The following is a 19,869-nucleotide window of genomic DNA, read 5'->3' as shown; positions in this document are numbered from 1 at the left end:
TATTACCCATGAATTTATCCCTTCAATAGTAGACATCAACGGACTCACCAGGTCGGATCATAACAGCTAAGCCCCGGCATATCACTCTGTTTAGACTCTGCTCCCGTTCAGCTTTGGTCCCCAAGAGCGCACTCTTGCCATAAAACAGTCGATGCCATGCGTGGCTGCTCACATCTTAAGGGGCAGACATATCAATACGCCGAATTTCACGGCAGTACAACCACCAGCATGTCGAATCTTGTTGCATTTCTATCGTGGCTACTTGTATGCAGTGTGATTCAGGCCGCTTCGAATCTAGACATCCGAGTAGAGACTGATAGGCCATATCAGCCGTGAATGCTGACCTTCCCAATTATAACGGGAGGGTTGTCTTCGGCGACCACCGCCACCCCTAATTTTCGAACACGACTTTCATAGCCACGCCCTTCTCATTTTGGCGGTCAAGCGTTGACTGGCCGAAGCCACCAAGATGCCATTCCACCAAGCGTCCCGCCTATGGCCAAATTCGTGGCGAGTTGAGGTCATGATTCCCTTCAGTCTCCCTCCCCAACCCTCCAGGACTGCATGTAGTGTCTGCCCAAAGTTGCGCTTGCACCTTATCACCTGCGACTGTACGGTACAAGTGATGATGTCTACAGCACAAGCAGGCAACCAAAGGTCCACTCACACGTATTACTGAAAGTGAGCGCCCGCATACGCCACGTCCGTCTGGAAGAGGAAATAGGAAACCCTGTCAGCCCGTCCAGGTCGCTGAACTTGGTCGAGTCTGTTGGTCATATGAGCGAGAGGGGGTGCGGCGGTTCGCCTCTTGCGATTGCAGTGTGGGTGGCTGCAGGCGCCGTGGTTGGCCGACTCTCACGAAATGAACCCAACACGATGGTACAGACGCAGCTCATCGCTCGACGCCCGTATCCCAATGTTGCAAATCATCAACAGAAAGGCACCCAGCGCCACGGTTTTTTTCCATGGTCAGCTCGCATTCGCTAATAGCCCCGGCCGGACTGCGCCAGGTGTGATTCGTTATCACGCTGCCTTGGATCTGCTAGTGCCGAACGCACGACGTGGGATCGTTCGTTGCTGACAAGATGGCGGAACGGGCCCAGATGCACGGGAACGCCGTCCTATCATCACTTCTTATCGTGGTCAGCCAGCCCTGAGTTGACGCTTCTAGACAGACGTCGAAGCGCTCGAGACAAATGTAGTACACCAGAGCGGCCTGAAGCACGTGGCCCGAAACGCGGGTGCTTCGATAGTCTATGGCTCTTTGCTGCGAGGAACGAGCTGGAGATGTTCTAGACGAGAATGGTCGTGGCCTGGCAAAAAGCAACGCAGATAGACATGACCGCTGCAATGCGTTGCTTTGCGTGCATGAAGCCACTCCGCGTTACCGTCTGATGGATTTGCTGTCATCGGGCAGTCAGCTAAGCGGACTGTCTAGCTACATCGAGAAAAGCGATATGATCATGGGCTAATGTGCTTCAGCACCTGGACGTCCGTCCGAGTCTTTTGCCTGCCGGTGATGTGATGCCTTGTCTGCCGCACGCCGTATGAGAGACTAGACAGTGACGCGCCTTCTGACTATTATTATGCTGCTGATGTGACATGGCAGTGACCAGACCAGGGTTCAGCCACAGTAATCGCTAAATAGTCGAGGCAATCGTTGCCCATTTCGCCCACGTCTGGACCTGCGGCGCCCTTTGCGCGAGCGGCACGGATATCAGCACGTGGTGCCTGTGAATACATTTCAGCGTGCCAAACCTCAACGATCAAAGTGACTAGTCTCCTTCGCGTCACTCGGTAGTGCTGTGCAGCCTTGCGGCCCTTGCCAGGGCCCAGGGAACGACGCACTTAAGTGTATTTGTCGGTTTGGGCAAGGGTGTCATCCTGATAGGGGGGTTGCTTACTGCGTGGCGTCGACTAGAGTTCCTGATCGCCAAGCCCACAGCAATTTGGCCATGGCAGGCTAGGCAGGCCATTCATCAACAAACCGAGGAGAGATGCTCTGGACCCTCATGTCGGACTACTGCCTCCAAAGAAGTTAGACAACTTTCGAAGTGGGCAATCTCAGTCACATTTTCAACTTCTCAACCCTGAGACGGGAATGCGGGGAAAACGCTGGCCAAGCCAACCCGCCAGGAGCGGCCTCGCAAAGACTTGGCTAACGATAGCGGCTGGGCCGCTGGCGAGTCCGCCCCCCCCCCTGGAGCGGACACTATTAGCATCAATTATTGCATAGCGCCCAGCTGAGCCCAGACCGAGCCCAGACCTCAGGACATGCAGCGGACAGCGGAGCAATTCCAACCCGCGTGTCGAGTCCGCTGGTAGGTATCTATCTGCCAGCCCAGCAGTATCAGCAACGCAATAATCTGCTGGGCGCGCGCGGAGCCTCCGCGCGCGAAGGGGCTTTGTTGGTGAGTGCGTCCACAGCCCGTAGCCTACGTAAAAGTTTTCCTCCCAGCCGGCCAGACAGTTCGGACCATGCGAACCAAGCGCTTGGCGTATACGTACTGTAACGGCATGGACGCTGGCTAGCCTTGAGCCAACAGCAGATTCTGAAGTCTTCTGTGCGTACGTTCTTAGCGCTGCTGCAAGAAAAACCGAGAAGGGACTGGACTGAACTGGACTGGAGATGAGGCACAGGCAGTGGACAGATCTGCACCAGCGGACCGTGCAGCTCCATCGGAACTCAGCAGCACTACCCCAATGTTTCTCCGTCAAGGGCTATTATCGCTGGATGTAAGCAAAAAAGACCACTGGGTGTTGTCCGGACTTGACTGCGTTCTCCGCCCAGCACGAAAGCAATTATTATTAGTCAATGCCAAGCCAATCACTCCAGCACCTCCAGCACCTCCAGCACCTCCAGCACCTCCAGCACCTCCAGCACCTCCACCACGTAAATCCGGGGGATCGGCATCTTGGTATGGTGAGTCCTTGTTGACCTTTGTCCCTTGACCACCATGATGGATTCTTCCATGGCAAGCGTAATGTTGTCCCCTGCGCGTTTGCTCCTGCTCCGATGACTCTTTGAAAACTTGCAAAGCTGCTGTGTTCGACAAGCTCAAGTGCCACACTTCGACAACCCAAGTGCGCTGGCAGTTTTGATCCAATATGTACCTACGTACGGAGTACATGCACCGGGCTCGTTGGACGCCCGGCCAGGTTCAGTCCCAGGCTGAGACAACCATACTTCAACAGCCGGGGTCCGGCCACCAACAACAGCGCAGTGACAAGGGCAGGCCTTGCGGCTGTTGGGGGCTCTAATGCCAGGCACCAAACTCCCTCCGTTGCGCATGAGAAGCACGGCAGGAATTTTCTTCCATCGTTCAGCGTAGCAGTGGAATACGTATTACTATTATTGTGCCGCCACTGCAAGCCACCACTGCCAACCGCCCAAGCTTGGACCAACGAGCGCCAGAGGGCGTTTGGCGGGCTGACTGATTGGCGAGATTAATCAGGTAGATCCGTACCGCAGGCCCGCAAGAACTTGGAGGGAACTTATCGGCCAGTGCCGAACGAAGCAGATGTTCCTCGGAACTTCTCTGGCAGTGCGGGCTGCAAAGACTGGACAAATGATGGACACTAGGCAAGTATAAAAAACAACCCGACGTGATGATTAAGGACAGGCTGCAGTAGGAACGCGATGATCCGGTCGCATTGTATGAGTGTTGTTATTAAAAACGATGATCTCATTGTCACCCTTGCAAGCGATCGTACATTTCCTTGGTCCAAAGTTGGCTAAGTTCTAATTATTGCACAATTGCCAGGGTTGAGTTTGTGCATTTTTCGCAGTGACCACTTGCGGGGAATGCAAGCCATCAGGGAGCAGGGAGGGCGTGCGCTGAAATTATGAAAATTCGCAGCGGCCCCTGGCTTTGCCAACCTCTTGGCCCGTTGCTGAAGCAGGGGGGGATTAGGGGCCTAAGCTACTTTGGGGCTGTCTACCCGGCGCATTCACTCTACAGTCTTGAGGCTATCGTGAAGCAGCTAAACTTCGCGAGATGGGGCTCTTATCACGTTGTTCTTGCCGGCGACGGTGAGTGGTCGACGATGGATCCGTTGACAGGCCCTGTACAATGCCTCTCCGCATGCACTGACACGCGGCAGCTGCGAAAGATCGCGGCCTTGACTTGTTATTACTGCAGCTGGTACGATCGCGGTAGCAACAAAAAGGCCGACTTCGGGACAGATTTACAACAAAATTCCCGCAGTGCCGATAACAGCCCAGGAGTCGTCCAGAAACACAAGTAACAATCTCAAGGTTCTCAAAAGCAACTTTGTGTGCGCTGTCAACCTGCCAAGCGTTGAGGGACCTGCAACGTCTGATATCGCCAGCCACGTAGGTCCACGTTGGCCGCCTAGTTCACACAGCATATCGAGGAGGATGCCCTTAATTATATGCCGCATCAATACTGCATTTTCCTTGTGCAGTTTGTTGTTCAATGCATTGCATGCAAGGCACAGGCCGCGGTGTACACGTATTCTCTTTGCTTTCATGTTTCCGTAAGACCTGCGGCCTGCCAGTGTCACTAGTGAATGCCGTCCGATGCCACGCGTTGCAAGGTTTTCCGGTGAGACATGTCAAGCCCTCCCTCTGCAGACATTTCTTTTCCTTTCCCTTGACCGGTCGGTTAGCGCGCCTTTCATACATGATGGACGCACAGATTCAACGACTGCCCGCACCAGGCATCGAAACTTTTCGCAGCCACTGAATGCCGACGGCGTCGGGACTGGAGAATGAGATCGTGCGGTATCTCGGTGTCGGTATGCCCCAGGACCCAGGCGCCGATGGTGGGCTTGGCACTGATGAGAATCGTTCCTCTGTTAGCCTTGAAAGCATCAAAATCAATACAGCAAAACTATCGTCTGAACGAAGCTGGTAATATCCGCCTGATACTATGTGTGGCATAGCAACGTTGGCATTGGCTGGTACCACTGCGTAGCTCCACCTTGTGATAGATATCAAGCCGTCGATGACTTCGCTGGCGTTGCTGAAGTTTTCGTACCTCCCGTATCTGGCAATGATCTGAGAACAATGTTTAAAGCCTCTCGTTCCCACCTCGGGAATAATGAATACGTACGACACATACATGCGTAGGATCTAATTACATACACGACCTTGCAAAGCAACAATGCAAACATAGGTACAGCCGAACGAACCCATCGTATCGAAGTCAAATGCTCCAGGCAACGTCGCAGAAGCACAGACTCTAGGGTAGTATGCGAAGCCAGATGCGTCTTATCACCGATCGAGTAGAGTCACCAAATCCCGAAGTGTGCTTTAAAATTACGACCGTAGGATCATGCGCCAGGGGCTTATTAATGATTGCTGTATAATAACCCCTGCATCCTGAAAGTCTTGGGAGTGGTGCATCGTCACAGATCCGGAGTCCGGACTGTTTTTGGCGCGAACCCTTGGCGAACCCTCGAAAGGAGCTGTGCTATTATCAATGGACACAGATTCTGGCTCGCACGTTCGTCAGCTGTCGTTTCGGGCCCCGCCCAGCTTTTTCTTAAGTCACAAGACTAACATACGTAGAGAGTGCAGTTCGCTCAGCAATCGGACCTAGGCAGTGCACAAGGATTGGCTGGCTGGAGTGAGACAGTTGCGCAACCTCCACAAACAGCGAGGAGTGTAGCCTGATGTTCACAGCCTTCCATGTGAGCCATGGTGCTATACAAGATCTCCCCGAGATGGCAACCACTGATTGTTATGTTTCCGCTTGCAATGTTGGCATCTGCCCGGTGTTGACAAGGACCCTTGCGACTGGCATTGCCTATCGTGGCCGATTGCCCGAGCAGCAAGGACCAGGTAGCGAAAGGCATGCATCGGCAAATAATGGGTCAAGAAGAACGGCAGTCCGCAGTCGGTGGGGTTCCTATTCACCTGGTGACCTGAGGGACATTTCTTGCATTTCTCTGAGCGGGAACACCTTCGTCAGCGGGCGTTAAGCGTGGGGGTTGGCTTCACTTGGGCTGGGACAACATCGTCAAGTTTTCTGCCAGCGTTGTGCCATTGGCCCAACAGCGTGTCCCATCTGCGTCTTAGATAGATCCATTGCAACATCAAGCGCCCGGCTAACGATTAGGATCAAGTTTCGTCGAAGAGTCAATCTCATGTCCACTTGGCCAATGGTGTGATGGGGATGCAATCCAGCTGCGAACCGTGGCATGAAGAAGTCGACTTTACTCCGTACGGAGTACGGATAGCGATTAACCATAGGCCGTGCGGTTATTGACATGGTTATTTGGTGGGAGTCTGCGACATGGCCCTGGTTCTTCGAACATCTGCCGCAAAATGAAGAAGTCGCTTCTCTAGTCCAATGCACAATGACACGCCACGCATTATCGTGACTTTGAGCTGCCCGACCAACCAATTTCTGGCGTTCTGTTTCTTGTGAAGAGGCGATAGGAAGCCAGACTATTCGTATACATCTCGCATCGTTCAACCCCGCTGTCTTGTATCACACACCATCAGACAGCTTCTCCCGATGGAAATTCTGTCGCGCTACACAGCAGCGGCCCTTGTGCTTGAACCGTGCAATTGGCGAAACAACGCCTGGGTGTTTGCCTCTTAAAGGCTGCATGCAGGCCAGTACAAATGGTTCGATAGTCTCAAGGGTGCAACCACACCAAAGAGGTATTATAGAGTCGTAGAGGCGAGTGCCGGCAATCCTTCTTCTGCGCTTGTAGACCCTTATCTGCGCCTGTCGCTGAAATGGCGCCCTTGCCACCAAGTGATTAGCAGCAGACTAACCAGCTTTCATGACCAACAAGCCTTGAGGAACGCGTTCTGAGCAACAATTGGCTAGTCGCGCTTGTGAAGGTGGTGTCAAGGAGTTCTATGCTGCCACATGCCAAGGACTGATCTGGTTTATGAGTCGCCTCTTGGGAACCTTCACGATGTGGGTGAAACAAAAAGTTTAGACTCGTCGAGCACAGTTGAGTGTGGTTGCAGGAGGAGAACAGAGAGAGGTGATCGATGTTTTCTTCATCTTGTGCGCCTGCATGTGTGGAAGGCTGTGCATAGGCCCCACCCGTCCCACGTCGCGCCGTTCAAGTTGGTCGTCGACACTGGCCAACCGTGTTGGGAGACATGCAACAATGGCGACACCCAGTACGTACACACAACTGTCTGGTGCACCTGGAGCACAGCAAGGTATGCTCATGAAATAGCAGGGGATCATGGCGGCTTGAGGGTGTAGCAACCGGCGAGGCTGGGGAATTATCAGCAGCCTTGTGATCTTGGATACGTACCTACATGGACAATGCCGAAGACACGCTAGCTTCGGAGCGAAGTCTCCAGGTGCCACTCGTCATTGATCATTGATCGACAGTCTCAATCGAGAAAATTCAGGACTCGGCCATTCCCATGTTGTACCTTACGGGAATGTGCGTTTCGTTGGCATAGGTCCATAGCGCGGCGAGCAGCTCCTGCTTATTCAATGCTCTCGCATCTCATCATGTGGCGGTGTTCGAGCTGTGGTACACAAGAGAAGATATTGAGTAGGCAGGCCAACAAGCTCCAGTCCCTTCGCAGAATGTCTGTGGCCCTGTGTGCGTCTGCACCAACACCCAAGTGACCCAACGCGGGTGACAGCGGTTTGGGCTTAGCGCATGTCCTTCCCGCACTTCTGCGATTGCTGGGGACCACATGGTCCTGCAGATACTAGTCAATTGGTGTGAAGCACTGAACACTGGGGGCCTGGGGTAACCGCAGTGTCCAGAGGTGATTCGAGTGCGTTATTCCATATGTCGGGCGACTTGGGAAGGTTTTGTTCGCCCCCTGCTGCAGCATGATGTCCTAGAAGCGTTGAACACGAAAGTAATTATGGATTGCAGATGCATTTCAGATCTCACATAGGGGTCCCCTTATCCTAGAAACGAGCTGAGCTTGGCAGTGATGGTCTGATGGAGCGTTCAATGATAACTGCTCTTTCGCATCCTAACCGTTTGCGCTGGCTTTCATACTCGATTACCTGGCCGTCGCATAGCAAGAGGACTGTTGAGCCCCCGCCTTGCCTGTCGGATCATGTCAAGCCATGATGTCGTTCGATTATGCCCCAACCCAAACGTACTGATGTCAGAGCAGGATAACAGACATGGATGCGGAGGCCAGGAGAATCATCTGCGGGGCAAGCCACGGCCCGTCCGTGCTTTGAATGGTTGGCAACTCTGGGGTTGGCCGCCAAGAGCCAATGAAAGCCGCTCGACAATGCAGGTGCACCAGCAAGAGGAGAGTTGCACTGCAGCATGAGGCATCTCCTGATTGTCTGAGAATAGCGAGGCATCTTTCTCGGACTGTTGCAGCATCCACCGGCGGGTTCCTGATAGTAGCTGCATACTGGACGTTGTGGTGGTCATGCCGAGAGGGACCAATGATGCAGACATCCACGCAGTGATCCCTTGCCTCTTGCCTTTGGATCAGCAGCAGCGACATGAGATATACGATAAATGCCTGGTTGATAAATGTTGCGAGGACACCCACGGGATAGCCGCTGCCCATTGCTTGCCGATCATCTGTCGAAGCGTTTCACCCAGGAGCAGCGAGTGGGTTTCGGGATGTGCTTCAAAGACCTATTATCTTGCGCCCTTTTGCGCATCGTCTCATACATACTTTCTGGCATCATTGCGCCTCCGGCTGGCGAAACATTGTACGTAAGCTGGAAGTCCCGGGACTTCACACATGACGCCAGGCAGAAGATCTTGTGAGGGAAGCAACTGGCCACTGGGCAACAAGTGTGGAGGGCATGCCGTTGGTGGCACGGATGCACGCTATGGCCAGGACGGCTTAGCGTCTTTCTGCAGCACAACGGCGTTTCAATGTTACACTGCCTGAGGCAGCAAAGCGCAAGGACGGAGCCTGGCGAATTCTGCATTGAACACTCCAGTCGTTGTTGGCACGACGGCTCATTCCAGTGTTGTCAGCCGCTGGAACACAGGACCTCTGCAGTTTTTTGTGCACTTCTCATTGTGGTGCTAGGCAGTTACACTGCGGCTATCTCAGCGCTGCCATGTTGACAACTCTGATGTGTGGACACAAGTGTGCTTCCTTTGCCCACATTGTCGTGTGCCTGTCCTCGAGTCTCGTTCATCAAGGTGGTGGTCGTGCGCAATTGGTGCAGAATTACGCGACGGGGCGAGAAAGCTGCCCATTGTCGCAGCAGACTCACGCCATCATTCACACGTGCGGGCCACCGAGATCGCTGTTGCGATATTTGTGCTCCATGACGGACATTAGAGAAACTGGTCACTTCACGGGACATGGCTCGAGGTCCTGCTCCCGTCCCTGCTATTTCCGTCTGAGTCACCCAATGCTATGATCACTGCCCCGTTCACTGCCGATAGACAGTCTCGTGAGTCGTCAAATCACGGGGGGGGTTGACGAAATTTTCCTCTCATCTTCGCGCACCCTTTCCTATCTACCTATGAAAGAAAGACATGGTCGAGATGAGGCGTTGCATGGCTTGAGTCTGGCCTCAAGAAGGTCGCCCAGACAGCACGGGCACCTACGCCCCCCTCAAGTTGTGCAGTCCTGCACAATTCTGCTCGAGTCTCAATCAGGTTCTGCGGCACACACCCTCTTGCATCTGGTTGATCAGCGCACCCCCCCTTCTTGGGCGCTAGGCAGGGCACGCCATGGGTGCTCCGCTTTGGACGCTGCAGGCCGTCATCCACTGACCACTGCTTGCCGCTCACCAACTCCACCAGGCTGTGACCATCTTTATACTTATTCCCACCCACCTCCGGCCTCACAGAACTCCTCCCCTCTCGATTCAACTTCACATTGACTTTCTACTTCAAGATATCCCTTTACCACTGTTGGTCTAATTATCACAGACGCAGCACCAAGCTTTCCTTATCGCCTTTCGCTAGACCACACTTGCTTCACGCCGCCTACTATTACCAAACTTTCAGGACCTGTGCCGACGACTCGTCGGGCCGATCCCTTCAGCAATCGCACACAGCAAATACACCAGAGCAACAATGGAGCATTGGTCGCATCAGTTTTGCCTCGCTTGCGACAAGCAGGTCGATTCAAATGCCGCCTACTGCTCAGAAGCCTGTCGCCTTGCGGAACTCGAGAGGTCGTCCACGCCGAGCTCGTTGGCCAGCTCACCAGGCATGGCGCCTTCAATGTATTCCCCTTGGGGCTCGCCCACGATCAAGGCCAACAAGTTCTTCTTGGAACCAGCGTACGATTTTTCCAACGCAAAGCCGTACGGGCCTTCCACGACCGCGAGGCGACACGCGCTGTTCGGTGACTACTCAATGTCTGCCTCCACCCAGTCGTCCAGCCTCACACCCTCGAGCTCCGGCACCAGCCTCTCGTCCATGCAAAGCGCATCGGGGACGAACGAGCCGAGCAGCATCTCTGCCGATGCCGCGAAGGAGTTGCGGGCTTACGCCATGGCCTTTGAGTACGCTCGTTCCCAACGAAGGCGATCATCATAGGCACAGCATATCTACCATGACATTTACGACCTCTTCCTCATCCGAAACGACCATCCTCTCAACTCATTTACGATCCAAACTACACATTACATCACACATCATCGCGTAACTCTTTGATCTCCTTATGTCGCATTTGTTGTAACAAAACAAGCATACCATTGGATACAAAAGTTTTTTTTCCTTTTTACACCTTTCTTCTACCATCATTCAACACCATTCATCAATGACCGCCGAAGTCATTCAATTTATTTTATCACGGGGCATCACGGAGTCAGGGGACCACATTGGGGGGTATTAACATCATGATATCAATTAGGACAAGGGAAGGGGCAATGGACGACAAGTCTGACGGCGCCAAAGGGAATTGAACAACTTTATATACACATATCAAGCGCGCGAAAAGAAGACATTTTTGTATTGGCTTGAGCAAGATTGGGCTATGGATTGAGTTTAGCACAGATTGCATGGCATTGCATGGCAATTAGCAGACGGCGGACACATACAACATCATCGAAATCAAGAGAATGATTCACTGCTGTTCAAGACAATTTCTCCTCTCCTTCTTCATGACCGGATGTTTGCCTTCCATTGCTATCAGTCTTGTGCTGTGTTCGCCGTGCTCCACCATGGACGCAGCAGTGCCTGACTTATTCATCGTCTCGTCTGCGAGAGGTGGACCAATCTTATGCCGCAGGCTACTACTCGCGACAAAGTTCAGTACGTATGTATGCATACGCGCACCTGACACGACATCTGATGCGTCCACCCGTATCACGGCACCTCACGCCGTACCGGACCGGCACCACGTTGAACCTCAAGCCGCCTATTCCCGTACATTCCTCTCTGCACATGCACCCACCCGTTGGGCACACAGCATTCGAGATTCGCCCCTCCCGACAGTGAGTGCATTGACCGGTCCGATGACTGGGCCTGTCCATTTTTTGCTGGAGGCGGCAAGAATAGCAGCAGCAGCAAGCCACAGGCAAGTTCTGCTCCGCCTATCCTCTGACTGACAAGAAAGAGAGAAAAAAAAACCGTGCCCAGAGCCCACTGACGGAGCGCCTCCCCGCAGCGGCGCAGCGCTGGACGGGCTGGCCGCAGAACAGCAGAGAACTTCAACGGCGCCTAGTATTATTCGGTGGGAAACTTCGTGGGGACTGGACCTGGACCGGGGAGAGCTCAGCAGCTTGCACAAGGCTGGCTGGGTCCCGTCCACTTGACGCTCTGGGGGCACTCCCACGAGCACCCCGTGAGGTGCTACGGTAGTTTGCCTACTGCGGAAAAGCCCACTGTTTACGCCCGTCTAAGGACAAATTTTCCACCCTCCACTGCTCCAGCCCAGAACTGGATCTTGCATTCTGTGGGTGGTCCCCTAACTCCTAAATAATAAGGTTCGGCCTTCAGGTAGCTTGGCTGCAGATACAAAGATCTATGTCGGGCCTGGCCTCCAGGCCCTCCCGATGGCAGCTTTCGCCCTGTGGGGGTTGGCGCGGGCGGTCCAGTGGTGAATGTGCGGCGTCCGGACTACGGAGAGTAGCGCGGGCTGATGGCGCGCCTTCAGCTGCCGATGGAGGGAGAATGGTCTGATCGTTGGAAATTTTGCTCCACGATGTTTCCTTTGCGATCAATCATCAAGGGTCCCTCCCCCCCGAGTAGAGGTGCGGGTTCCTGCGGCACGTTCCTGCTCATCAACCGTAGGGGGTGTGGTGATCCTTGCAGAGAGGAAGGGAGAGTGAAAAAAAAACTAAAAAAAACTTCTTCACCTTGGGCCTTGGCTTTGTTGGCTCCCCTGATTGCCAATGAATTCGGGTGGCTGTATGCAAATTCGTCATGGAGATTTCACAACTGGGTTTTGTCGGGCCCCCCTACGTAGCCCGTGCTCAATGACAATTAGATTACTGGTCCGATCCACGGCCGGCTCGGCTCTGAGCATACGGTGAGCGATCCGGTCTGGCATTGTGGGTACTAATTATCATCAGTCATCAGTCAGCTTTGTTGCTGTTCCCGTTTCTTGTCCATGAGGTCTTGTCAGCTCCGACTTCGCCGCGACTGATGACTGACCACGACATCACTCGTCGGTAATAGTTATTCACCTAGCCTCCCAGGCTTTCTTAGCTCTGCCCACTCATTGGGGGCGTGTGCTGTTTCAGCAGCGGGGCGAGGAGATCCATTTGACTTTCCCATGACAGCACAACAGGTCAATACGATGACGGATCGTGATCTGCGGAGTGCTACAGCACAATGGTGATTGTCTGTGGGGCAATTGTATGTTCTGGCACCACCTGCGCGCTCCAGTCCGCGCTCACCGAGGTCGGACGGTCACCGTACGTCAGGTATCGTAGCTGCCTCTAGAATTGATCACTGGACCACTGCTACGTACGTACCTTACTATCAATTGAGCTTCTCTGGATGAATAAGCCAGACAAGTCTAGTACCGTATCGTCCAACACTCACATTACACCAATTATTCGTCACCGTGAATAGAAAATTTCAACTTTGGCTTCCCTGTAATTGCTGAAGGCTTGTGCTCTCCCTGCTGCGCCGGTCCCGGACGCCTGTCCGTCCGTCCACCTCGATGAATAGCAATGTTCACAGCAGTAACAGCACTCGCATTGACGTGTCAGTCTCACTCGCCGCCCGTGTCCGGCATCTGTCTGCGACAATGACCACGATCTGTGCGACAGTCTGTTGACAGAAAAAATTTCTCCCTCTCCTGCTACCAAAGTTGTGGATTTGTTGTATCACGTTGTGCTGATGCTTGTGCCATGACCATCCACCATGTGCATGACGACCCAAAACAGGGTCAATGCGTGCGGCGCCAACTTGCTTGTTGCTGTCAGGTCAGTGCAAGTGTTGCTCAATGACCCTTGTCGTTTTACGTTTGCCGTAGTAGAGCCGTTGTCGACAAGGCACGACATGGAAGCCTATTTGCTCGTGGTGGGCGTGATGCTCGCCATTACTACGTACGCACTCCAAAGATCATGATTGCTTGACCTGACCTTCACAACAAAAATACACAAGGCCTTGGATCTTCATGTTCTCACGCGCACGATTCGACATAAGTGCAAGTCTGTCTCTGCAGTTCCGTCGCACGCCCAAGTGCGTATAGCCATCCCACAGCCACAGCATTCCTCCCTTGCACACATGCATGCACCCAGCACCCGCGCATACGTCTAAGTGGTGGTCTTGCCAAAACGTGTCAGCCACGCACCCAGTTCCCTTTTCCTGGAATGAGGTGGGCATTCCGGTCAAGTAGCGGTCAGCCATCATCAATTGTCCGGCATTTCGTCATGTGCTATTCGTGCGCTGCAGCTTTGTGTCTCGAGAAACGTGCTTTGCATGTCGTCGACATCACCCTCCACTCACACCTCTTGCATCCGTGGGAAACGTGGTGCAACGTGGTCAGGAACCCGTAGAGTGGCGCCTGTGCAGCCAAAAGTACACAATGTTAAGGCTATTCATGTCCTTCTGTGCGACTTGCGCCTTTGCAATCCCGCTTCGACGGGGCCATGTCTTGCTTGACTATTCGAATTCCAGCACAAGTGGCAGCCAGGCTGAGCCAGCTACCCGTCTCTGGATCTGCCTCGTGAGACACGGTTAGCCTCGATCGGGTAACGAGTCGCTTTCCCGGGCAGCGTGGGGGGCTGAAAGAGTCAAAGAGACAGTCATCTTCCGTGCTGAGAGTAGCTGATTTGGGTCTTGTCTCGACATGACACGAGGTGCGCTCACTCACACACCCACAAACGGAAAGACTACGACGTATCATGTCCAACGAGGTGTCCACCACTGCCGGATGGGCAATAGCCTCTCCCTGAGGCATCTGCTGAAATACCTATTCACCAGGTCATTGACGAAGAGCTCTGACCAGCATCTCACTCGCTTTCACAAATGGGCGTTGGATTATCACGCTTTGAGCTAATGGTGTCATGACCAAGACACTTTATTGCGAACGGGTAGTAGCCAGAGAATCCCAAGTTTGTACGTATTCGGGGATCTAGAACTAGCTAGCTTTTGCGGGCGGAAGTGGCGCGTCGCAGTCCGAGACTGATGAGCGCGGAAGTGAATGACTGCCCTATGACCTGAAACCGTCCATTATAGCGCTGAAGCATGGATTGGGTTAAGCAGCCTTAACGGCGGGCTCGAGGCGGCAGAAACCACCGCAGGTGGCCACCTTCTCCTGCAGAGCGACCATGCGCTTCTGGTCACCCGTGGGGTCGGCAGACTCATCGTCCAGAGCCCATTCGAGGAACTCGTTGGTGTAGTTGGGCTTGAAGTCCTCGCTCAGGACGCCGAGACGCTGGCCATAGCGGGTGACCTTGGTCCAGTCACGGGCCACATTCTTCATGTCCCGGGAGAAGTAGGCGTAGCTGCGCTCAAAGATCTTGCGGTCCAGCGCCGTGGCCAGGACGGGCTTGAAGTCAATGTACTCCTCCCAGGCCTGGGCGGGATTGGCCAGGACATAGTCGGTGGCACGCTTCGTGGCACGAAGGAAGGCGCGGACCTTGTCCGGGTTCTTCTCGATAAAGGCCTCGTTGCCAATGTACAGGATGGAGCAGAAGCAGCAGCAGCCCAGCTCGGCGAGCTCGTCGATGCGGAGCATCTGGACGTCGGTGCGGGGACGGTTCTGCGCGGCGAGCCACTCCTCAAGCTCAACCATCTGGACGTTCTCAAGGCCGATGCCGGCGTCAATGTCGCCGCGGATGATGGCCTTGGACACATTCATGCCGCAGCGGACGGCCGTGTAATCCTCAGGGGTCAGGCCGTAGTGCGAGGTCAGCTCGTCGATCTGGATCTTGCCGAACTCGCCGACGTAGCCGATGCGCTTGCCCTTGAGGGAGCGGAAGTCAGTGGTGACGCCAGAGTCCTTCAGGTAGACGACGCCGGTGAAGGGTTCGTCCAGGAGGGAACCGATGGACAGGACTGGGAAGTCGCGAGCCTTGGCCTGATGTGTGTTAGCGGGTACTTTGATTGCGTGTATGACAGGTAACGTACAGCCAGAGTGTGTATCATGGCCTTGAAGCCAAGATCGACCTTGCCGGTGCCGATGATCTCGGTGACATCCTGGGAGAGCGTCAATACAAGCTACAACATCGGGATGGTCAAGACGCACGCTGGGGTCGTTGGGCTCCAGCAGAGCAACCTTGATGCCCTCATCCTTGAAGTATCCCTTGGCTTGGGCCAAGTACAGCGGGGCGTGGTAGGCAGTGGCGTGCCTGTACAGATTTAATGACCATTCTCAATGTCTTGCTAGAACAGCGTTGCTACCAGTTGGTGAGAAAGGTAATCTTATCAGTCGCCATGATGTCTGATTACGTTTCAAGTGCAATGCTGCTTGGGGTTAGTTCGCTCGGGTCTTCGGAGGGGGGTCAGAATGGGGTTCGAAGAAGCATGTCCTTTCGCTGGTATTATCCAGATCAAGTTCGGCCGGTATTTCTCAGATCATCCACTGCCACTCTTCGAGCCTCCTTTGTGTGTACGTACAAAGGGGGGGGTTGAAGAGTGGCAGTGGTGAACACCCGGATGCATTCTTGTTCCTCGGATTTACCTTGATCTCTGCCCCAAGGGCACGATCCTTGCGAGAGGCGCCATAGCTTCTCCGACGCAAGCGCGTACCGATTTTGTGAAGTAAAGATATAGTATAATTTTCGGGTTTGATAGAGTGAGATGAAGATGGCAAGAGCTGGAAGCTGTACCGGTCGTGGGGTTGCGTGCTTTAATACACACGGGCCCCCATCCCCCGCAGTGACATGATGATCCCCTCATTCTCGTGTTACGCACGCAAAGCAGCAGCAGGGATCGGGTATTGGTCCCAGAATTCGAGGAAGCTTGTTGGTCAGTACTTTGCAGCTGCCCGGATACTCACGTTAAATTTAACTTGATCGAGTATTGACTAACAGCTGCTTGGTGATACTGAGGGCTGGCCCTGGCCCTTGTCGCTGCTTTAACTGCAAGAGATAGACTGGAGCTACCTTGACAGCTACCCCTCACAATTACACCTTGATAGCAATTGTATTTGCTCGTTATCGGAGCATCGTCGAAAATTTTCTGCCATCACACACTTTTTGGAAAACACCAATGTACTGGAGAAACTTCGAAGGTGGCTGGCCACATCTTTGACACTCAATGCTGTCATTCGAAGCTGGTCACGGATGATGGTGCTCCGTCCAATTCGCGCCGTAACAAGTACATATGTAAGTTCTGAATGCAGTATTCATTGAGATATTATTTGCAAAGTCGTATTGAAAGCATCCGACTTCTACAAATCTCGTCTAATGTCTCTATTTCATGGTAACCAATTCTTCCGCACTGACGGGGTGTATCGCGCATGTTGCGTCAAAGTCCTTCTTGGTTGCGCCCATCTTAATAGCAACAGCAAAGCCTTGGAGCATTTCCCCACTGGACAATCCAATGATATGCATTCCAATAATTTTCTCATCGGGTCCTTGGCAGACCAGCTTGTAGCTGGTGGGCGCTTTGTCCTCAGGGTCCATCATGGAGTAGAACATGGCCGTGAAGCTCGTCTTGTAGACCTTGAGGTCGTCTTTGCCGTACTTCTCAATAGCCTGCTCCTCGGTAAGGCCCACGGAACCAATTTCAGGGTGAGCGAAAACAACCGAGGGGACGTTGGTGTAGTCCATCTTGGCGTTGGCGAACTCAGGGGGGCCGAACAAGCGGGCGGCGAGCTTGCGACCGGCCGCAATGGCGACGGGGGTCAGTTCAACCTCGCCGCTGACATCACCGAGAGCGTGGATGTTGTCGACGCTGCTGTTCTGGTACTCGTCGACAACAATGTGGCCCTTTTCGCTGAGCTTGACGCCAACTTCCTCCAGGCCAATGCCGTTGGTCTCGGGGACGCGACCGACGGCCCAGATGAGGTGGTCCACCTCGGCAAAGCCCAATTCCTTGCCCTCGCCATCCTGGTATGTGAGATTGAGCTTGCCATTGCTGTCCTTCTCGACCTTGGTGAGCTCACTGCGCTTGTGGAGCTTGACGCCAAGACGCTCGTACTCCTTGGTGGCCACCTCCTGGATCATGGTGTCAAAGGTGCGGAGGAAGGTGTCGTTGCGGATGAAGAGATGCGTTTCGACGCCGAGAGCGTTGAACATGCCAGCGAACTCGACTGCAATGTATCTGTCTCGGTTAGTGAATGCTCCCGCGATTGTCCTCAAAGAGACTTACCCAGCACCAACGAGAGCGACCTTCTTGGGCAGCTCAGCGATATCGAAGAAACCGTCACTGTCCATGCCGTAGTCGGCTCCAGGAATGTTGGGGAAGGGGGCCGGTCGGCCTCCAACGGCGACAAGAATCCTCTTGGTGTTGATGACGACCTTGGAACCATCGTCCTGTGTAACCTCGACCTCGTTCTTGGACAGCAGGCGGCCGTGGCCGTGCAGGTATTCCACCTTGTCGTTGTTGAGGTTGCGCTCGTAGATGCCGTTGAGGCGTGTAATGTAGGCGTCGCGCTTCTTCTTAAAGGTCGGCCAGTCAAAGGGCGCCACCTGCTGGACGTTGAATCCATACGCCTTGGAGTCGTGGATCGCCTCGCTCAGGGCGGCCGCGTTGTAGGTGACCTTCTTGGGCACGCAGCCTACGTTCACGCACGTCCCGCCCAGACGCTTGCCTTCAATGACGATGGCCTTGGCACCGTACTTGCCGCTGGCGGCACGCGCAGAGGCGAGACCACCGCTGCCGCCTCCCAGGACGACAATGTCGGCTTCTTTGGTGGTGGGCGCCATGATCGCTGAGGTGGTTGTAAAGTGGCGGGACAAAGAGTTTATCCGTAGCGATGCAGTAGAGTGCGCGGGTACGGCAGCTCTCGACGTGGCAGCGATGGAGCGGGTGAATATATTCATTGGTGGAGGGGTAGAACGGAACGCCAACAGTAGGCAGTTCAACTCGGCGGGGCGCAGATGACGTCTTTAATAGGACGGTTATGGCAGACGTGCGTCGCGAAGTGTCTGGTCCCTCGAGTTTGAATGCGCGTGGATTTGAAATCCGCTAAAAAAAAAAAAAGGTCCAACACCGATAGATGAGAGATCGCCGAGGTACGAGGTGCCGGAAGTGCCGGGGGTGGATAGCACAAGATACCAGTGATGATACAATAATACAATTACAATTTCGAGGTAAGAACTGATAGTGTTTCCAAAGAGAGAGGAATGGTATGTCAGCATGAAGTTTCAGGGGAAGCTTCAATTCCAAATACGAAGGAGGGAACTTGCCGGGTAAGTAAAGTTGCGGGCTAACTTTGGCTGACTTATGTAATGGCATGCACGCATACGCTCTTCTAACGTGGCACTTGTTTCGATCATCGAACGGGCCGCGGATATCGGCAGAAGGACGACATGTCTGCCATTGCTCAGTAATATGAGTCTGTCTGTGGTGATAGCGGTCCCAAAACACCCGCCATCGACATTGACTCATTTGCCTTTCGACTAACATAACCAAGTTAAGTTACGCAGTGTCTGGATAGGCTACCCGGTACCCATCCATCCAGACATCACCAGAAGTCAACTGTTTTGGGGGAGGAGAAAGCGAGGGAGGTAGTGGTCTGTGACTGTCAAGCATTCGACTCTGCAAGTTCACTTCTTCATCCTACCCTTCCCTCGCATACATGGGCCGTGCCACCAGCCAGTCCAACGATCTGCCGCAATGCAAACGTGATACGGATATCACGTCGACTGACTCGTTGAGGCCGAACGCTATGAGGGACTGCCCGCGCAGAACGCCGAACATCTGCACAAAGAGTCATTTCTGGATTGCTAACTCGAGATGCTTCCCTACAGAGGTCTCTGTCTAGCTGGCATCATCTCCTTGATCTTCGACAGCCTTTACCGCAAGGGTATGGCCATGGTGGCGTGCACGATGTTGTACGCGCATGATCCATTTGCCAGTGCTCTCGCGCTCGGCGTCGGATCTCAGCTTCGTTGCCCGAGTACACCCAGACAAGGCAGTCGCACGCCCAGGCGAGGCACACACAATCCTCCATCTTCTTTGATTGGGACAAAAGGATCACCTGGTTGGGGCGCAAGTGGCACAGCGGCTTACTTGTATGTGTGAGATGACGATGGCAGCGACACAGCTGGGGCAACCTCCATCGCGCCAGTTCAATACGACCGATAGAGAACACAACATTTGCCTATATATGAGTGCTTTGGTGCTCCCCATTATATATGCTACATACCTTAAAATTGCAATCCCAAAGCATACCCGTACTGCCTAAGCACACATTCGGACATCGGCACAGCCAGCAAAAATGGGTTGCTCTCACTCCACAGAAACCGAGTCCAGCCAACCTCGCGAAGTGCAAATTGCACAAGAATGCTCACGTGGGTTCCGTGGTAATTCAGGTGGTGGGTATGGATACGGCTTAGCCAGCCGTCACGGTGGACATGTAGGGGGACTTGTAGGTCTCGGAGG

The 19,869-nt window shown here is 53.8% G+C and overlaps 3 protein-coding genes across 3 annotated transcripts; 1 reads left to right on the top strand and 2 right to left on the bottom strand.

Annotated features, from left to right (window-relative positions):
- Positions 1 to 9,984: 9,984 nt before the first annotated feature.
- On the top strand, positions 9,985 to 10,452 carry J7T54_007049 (uncharacterized protein; the record flags this gene model as incomplete). The annotated part of the gene is made up of 1 exon (XM_051510223.1): positions 9,985 to 10,452. One exon carries the CDS (start codon positions 9,985 to 9,987, stop codon positions 10,450 to 10,452), a length of 468 nt encoding a protein of 155 aa, XP_051366263.1.
- A 4,117-nt stretch (positions 10,453 to 14,569) lies between these two features.
- J7T54_007048 (uncharacterized protein) lies at positions 14,570 to 16,041 on the bottom strand (the record flags this gene model as incomplete). The annotated part of the gene is made up of 4 exons (XM_051510212.1): positions 14,570 to 15,394; positions 15,445 to 15,513; positions 15,563 to 15,665; positions 15,998 to 16,041. 4 exons carry the CDS (start codon positions 16,039 to 16,041, stop codon positions 14,570 to 14,572), a joined length of 1,041 nt encoding a protein of 346 aa, XP_051366262.1.
- A 689-nt stretch (positions 16,042 to 16,730) lies between these two features.
- J7T54_007047 (glutathione reductase) lies at positions 16,731 to 18,188 on the bottom strand (the record flags this gene model as incomplete). The annotated part of the gene is made up of 2 exons (XM_051510201.1): positions 16,731 to 17,583; positions 17,632 to 18,188. The coding sequence occupies 2 exons, from the start codon at positions 18,186 to 18,188 to the stop codon at positions 16,731 to 16,733; spliced, it is 1,410 nt and encodes a 469-aa protein (XP_051366261.1).
- Between the last annotated feature and the right edge of the window lie 1,681 nt (positions 18,189 to 19,869).

Source organism: Emericellopsis cladophorae (assembly GCF_022114955.1).
Source record: "Emericellopsis cladophorae strain MUM 19.33 chromosome Unknown NODE_2_length_1295279_cov_118_880017, whole genome shotgun sequence".
Lineage (NCBI taxonomy): Eukaryota > Fungi > Ascomycota > Sordariomycetes > Hypocreales > Bionectriaceae > Emericellopsis > Emericellopsis cladophorae.
Note: the sequence above shows the minus strand (reverse complement) of the source record. Positions and strands in the feature narration are given on the sequence as shown.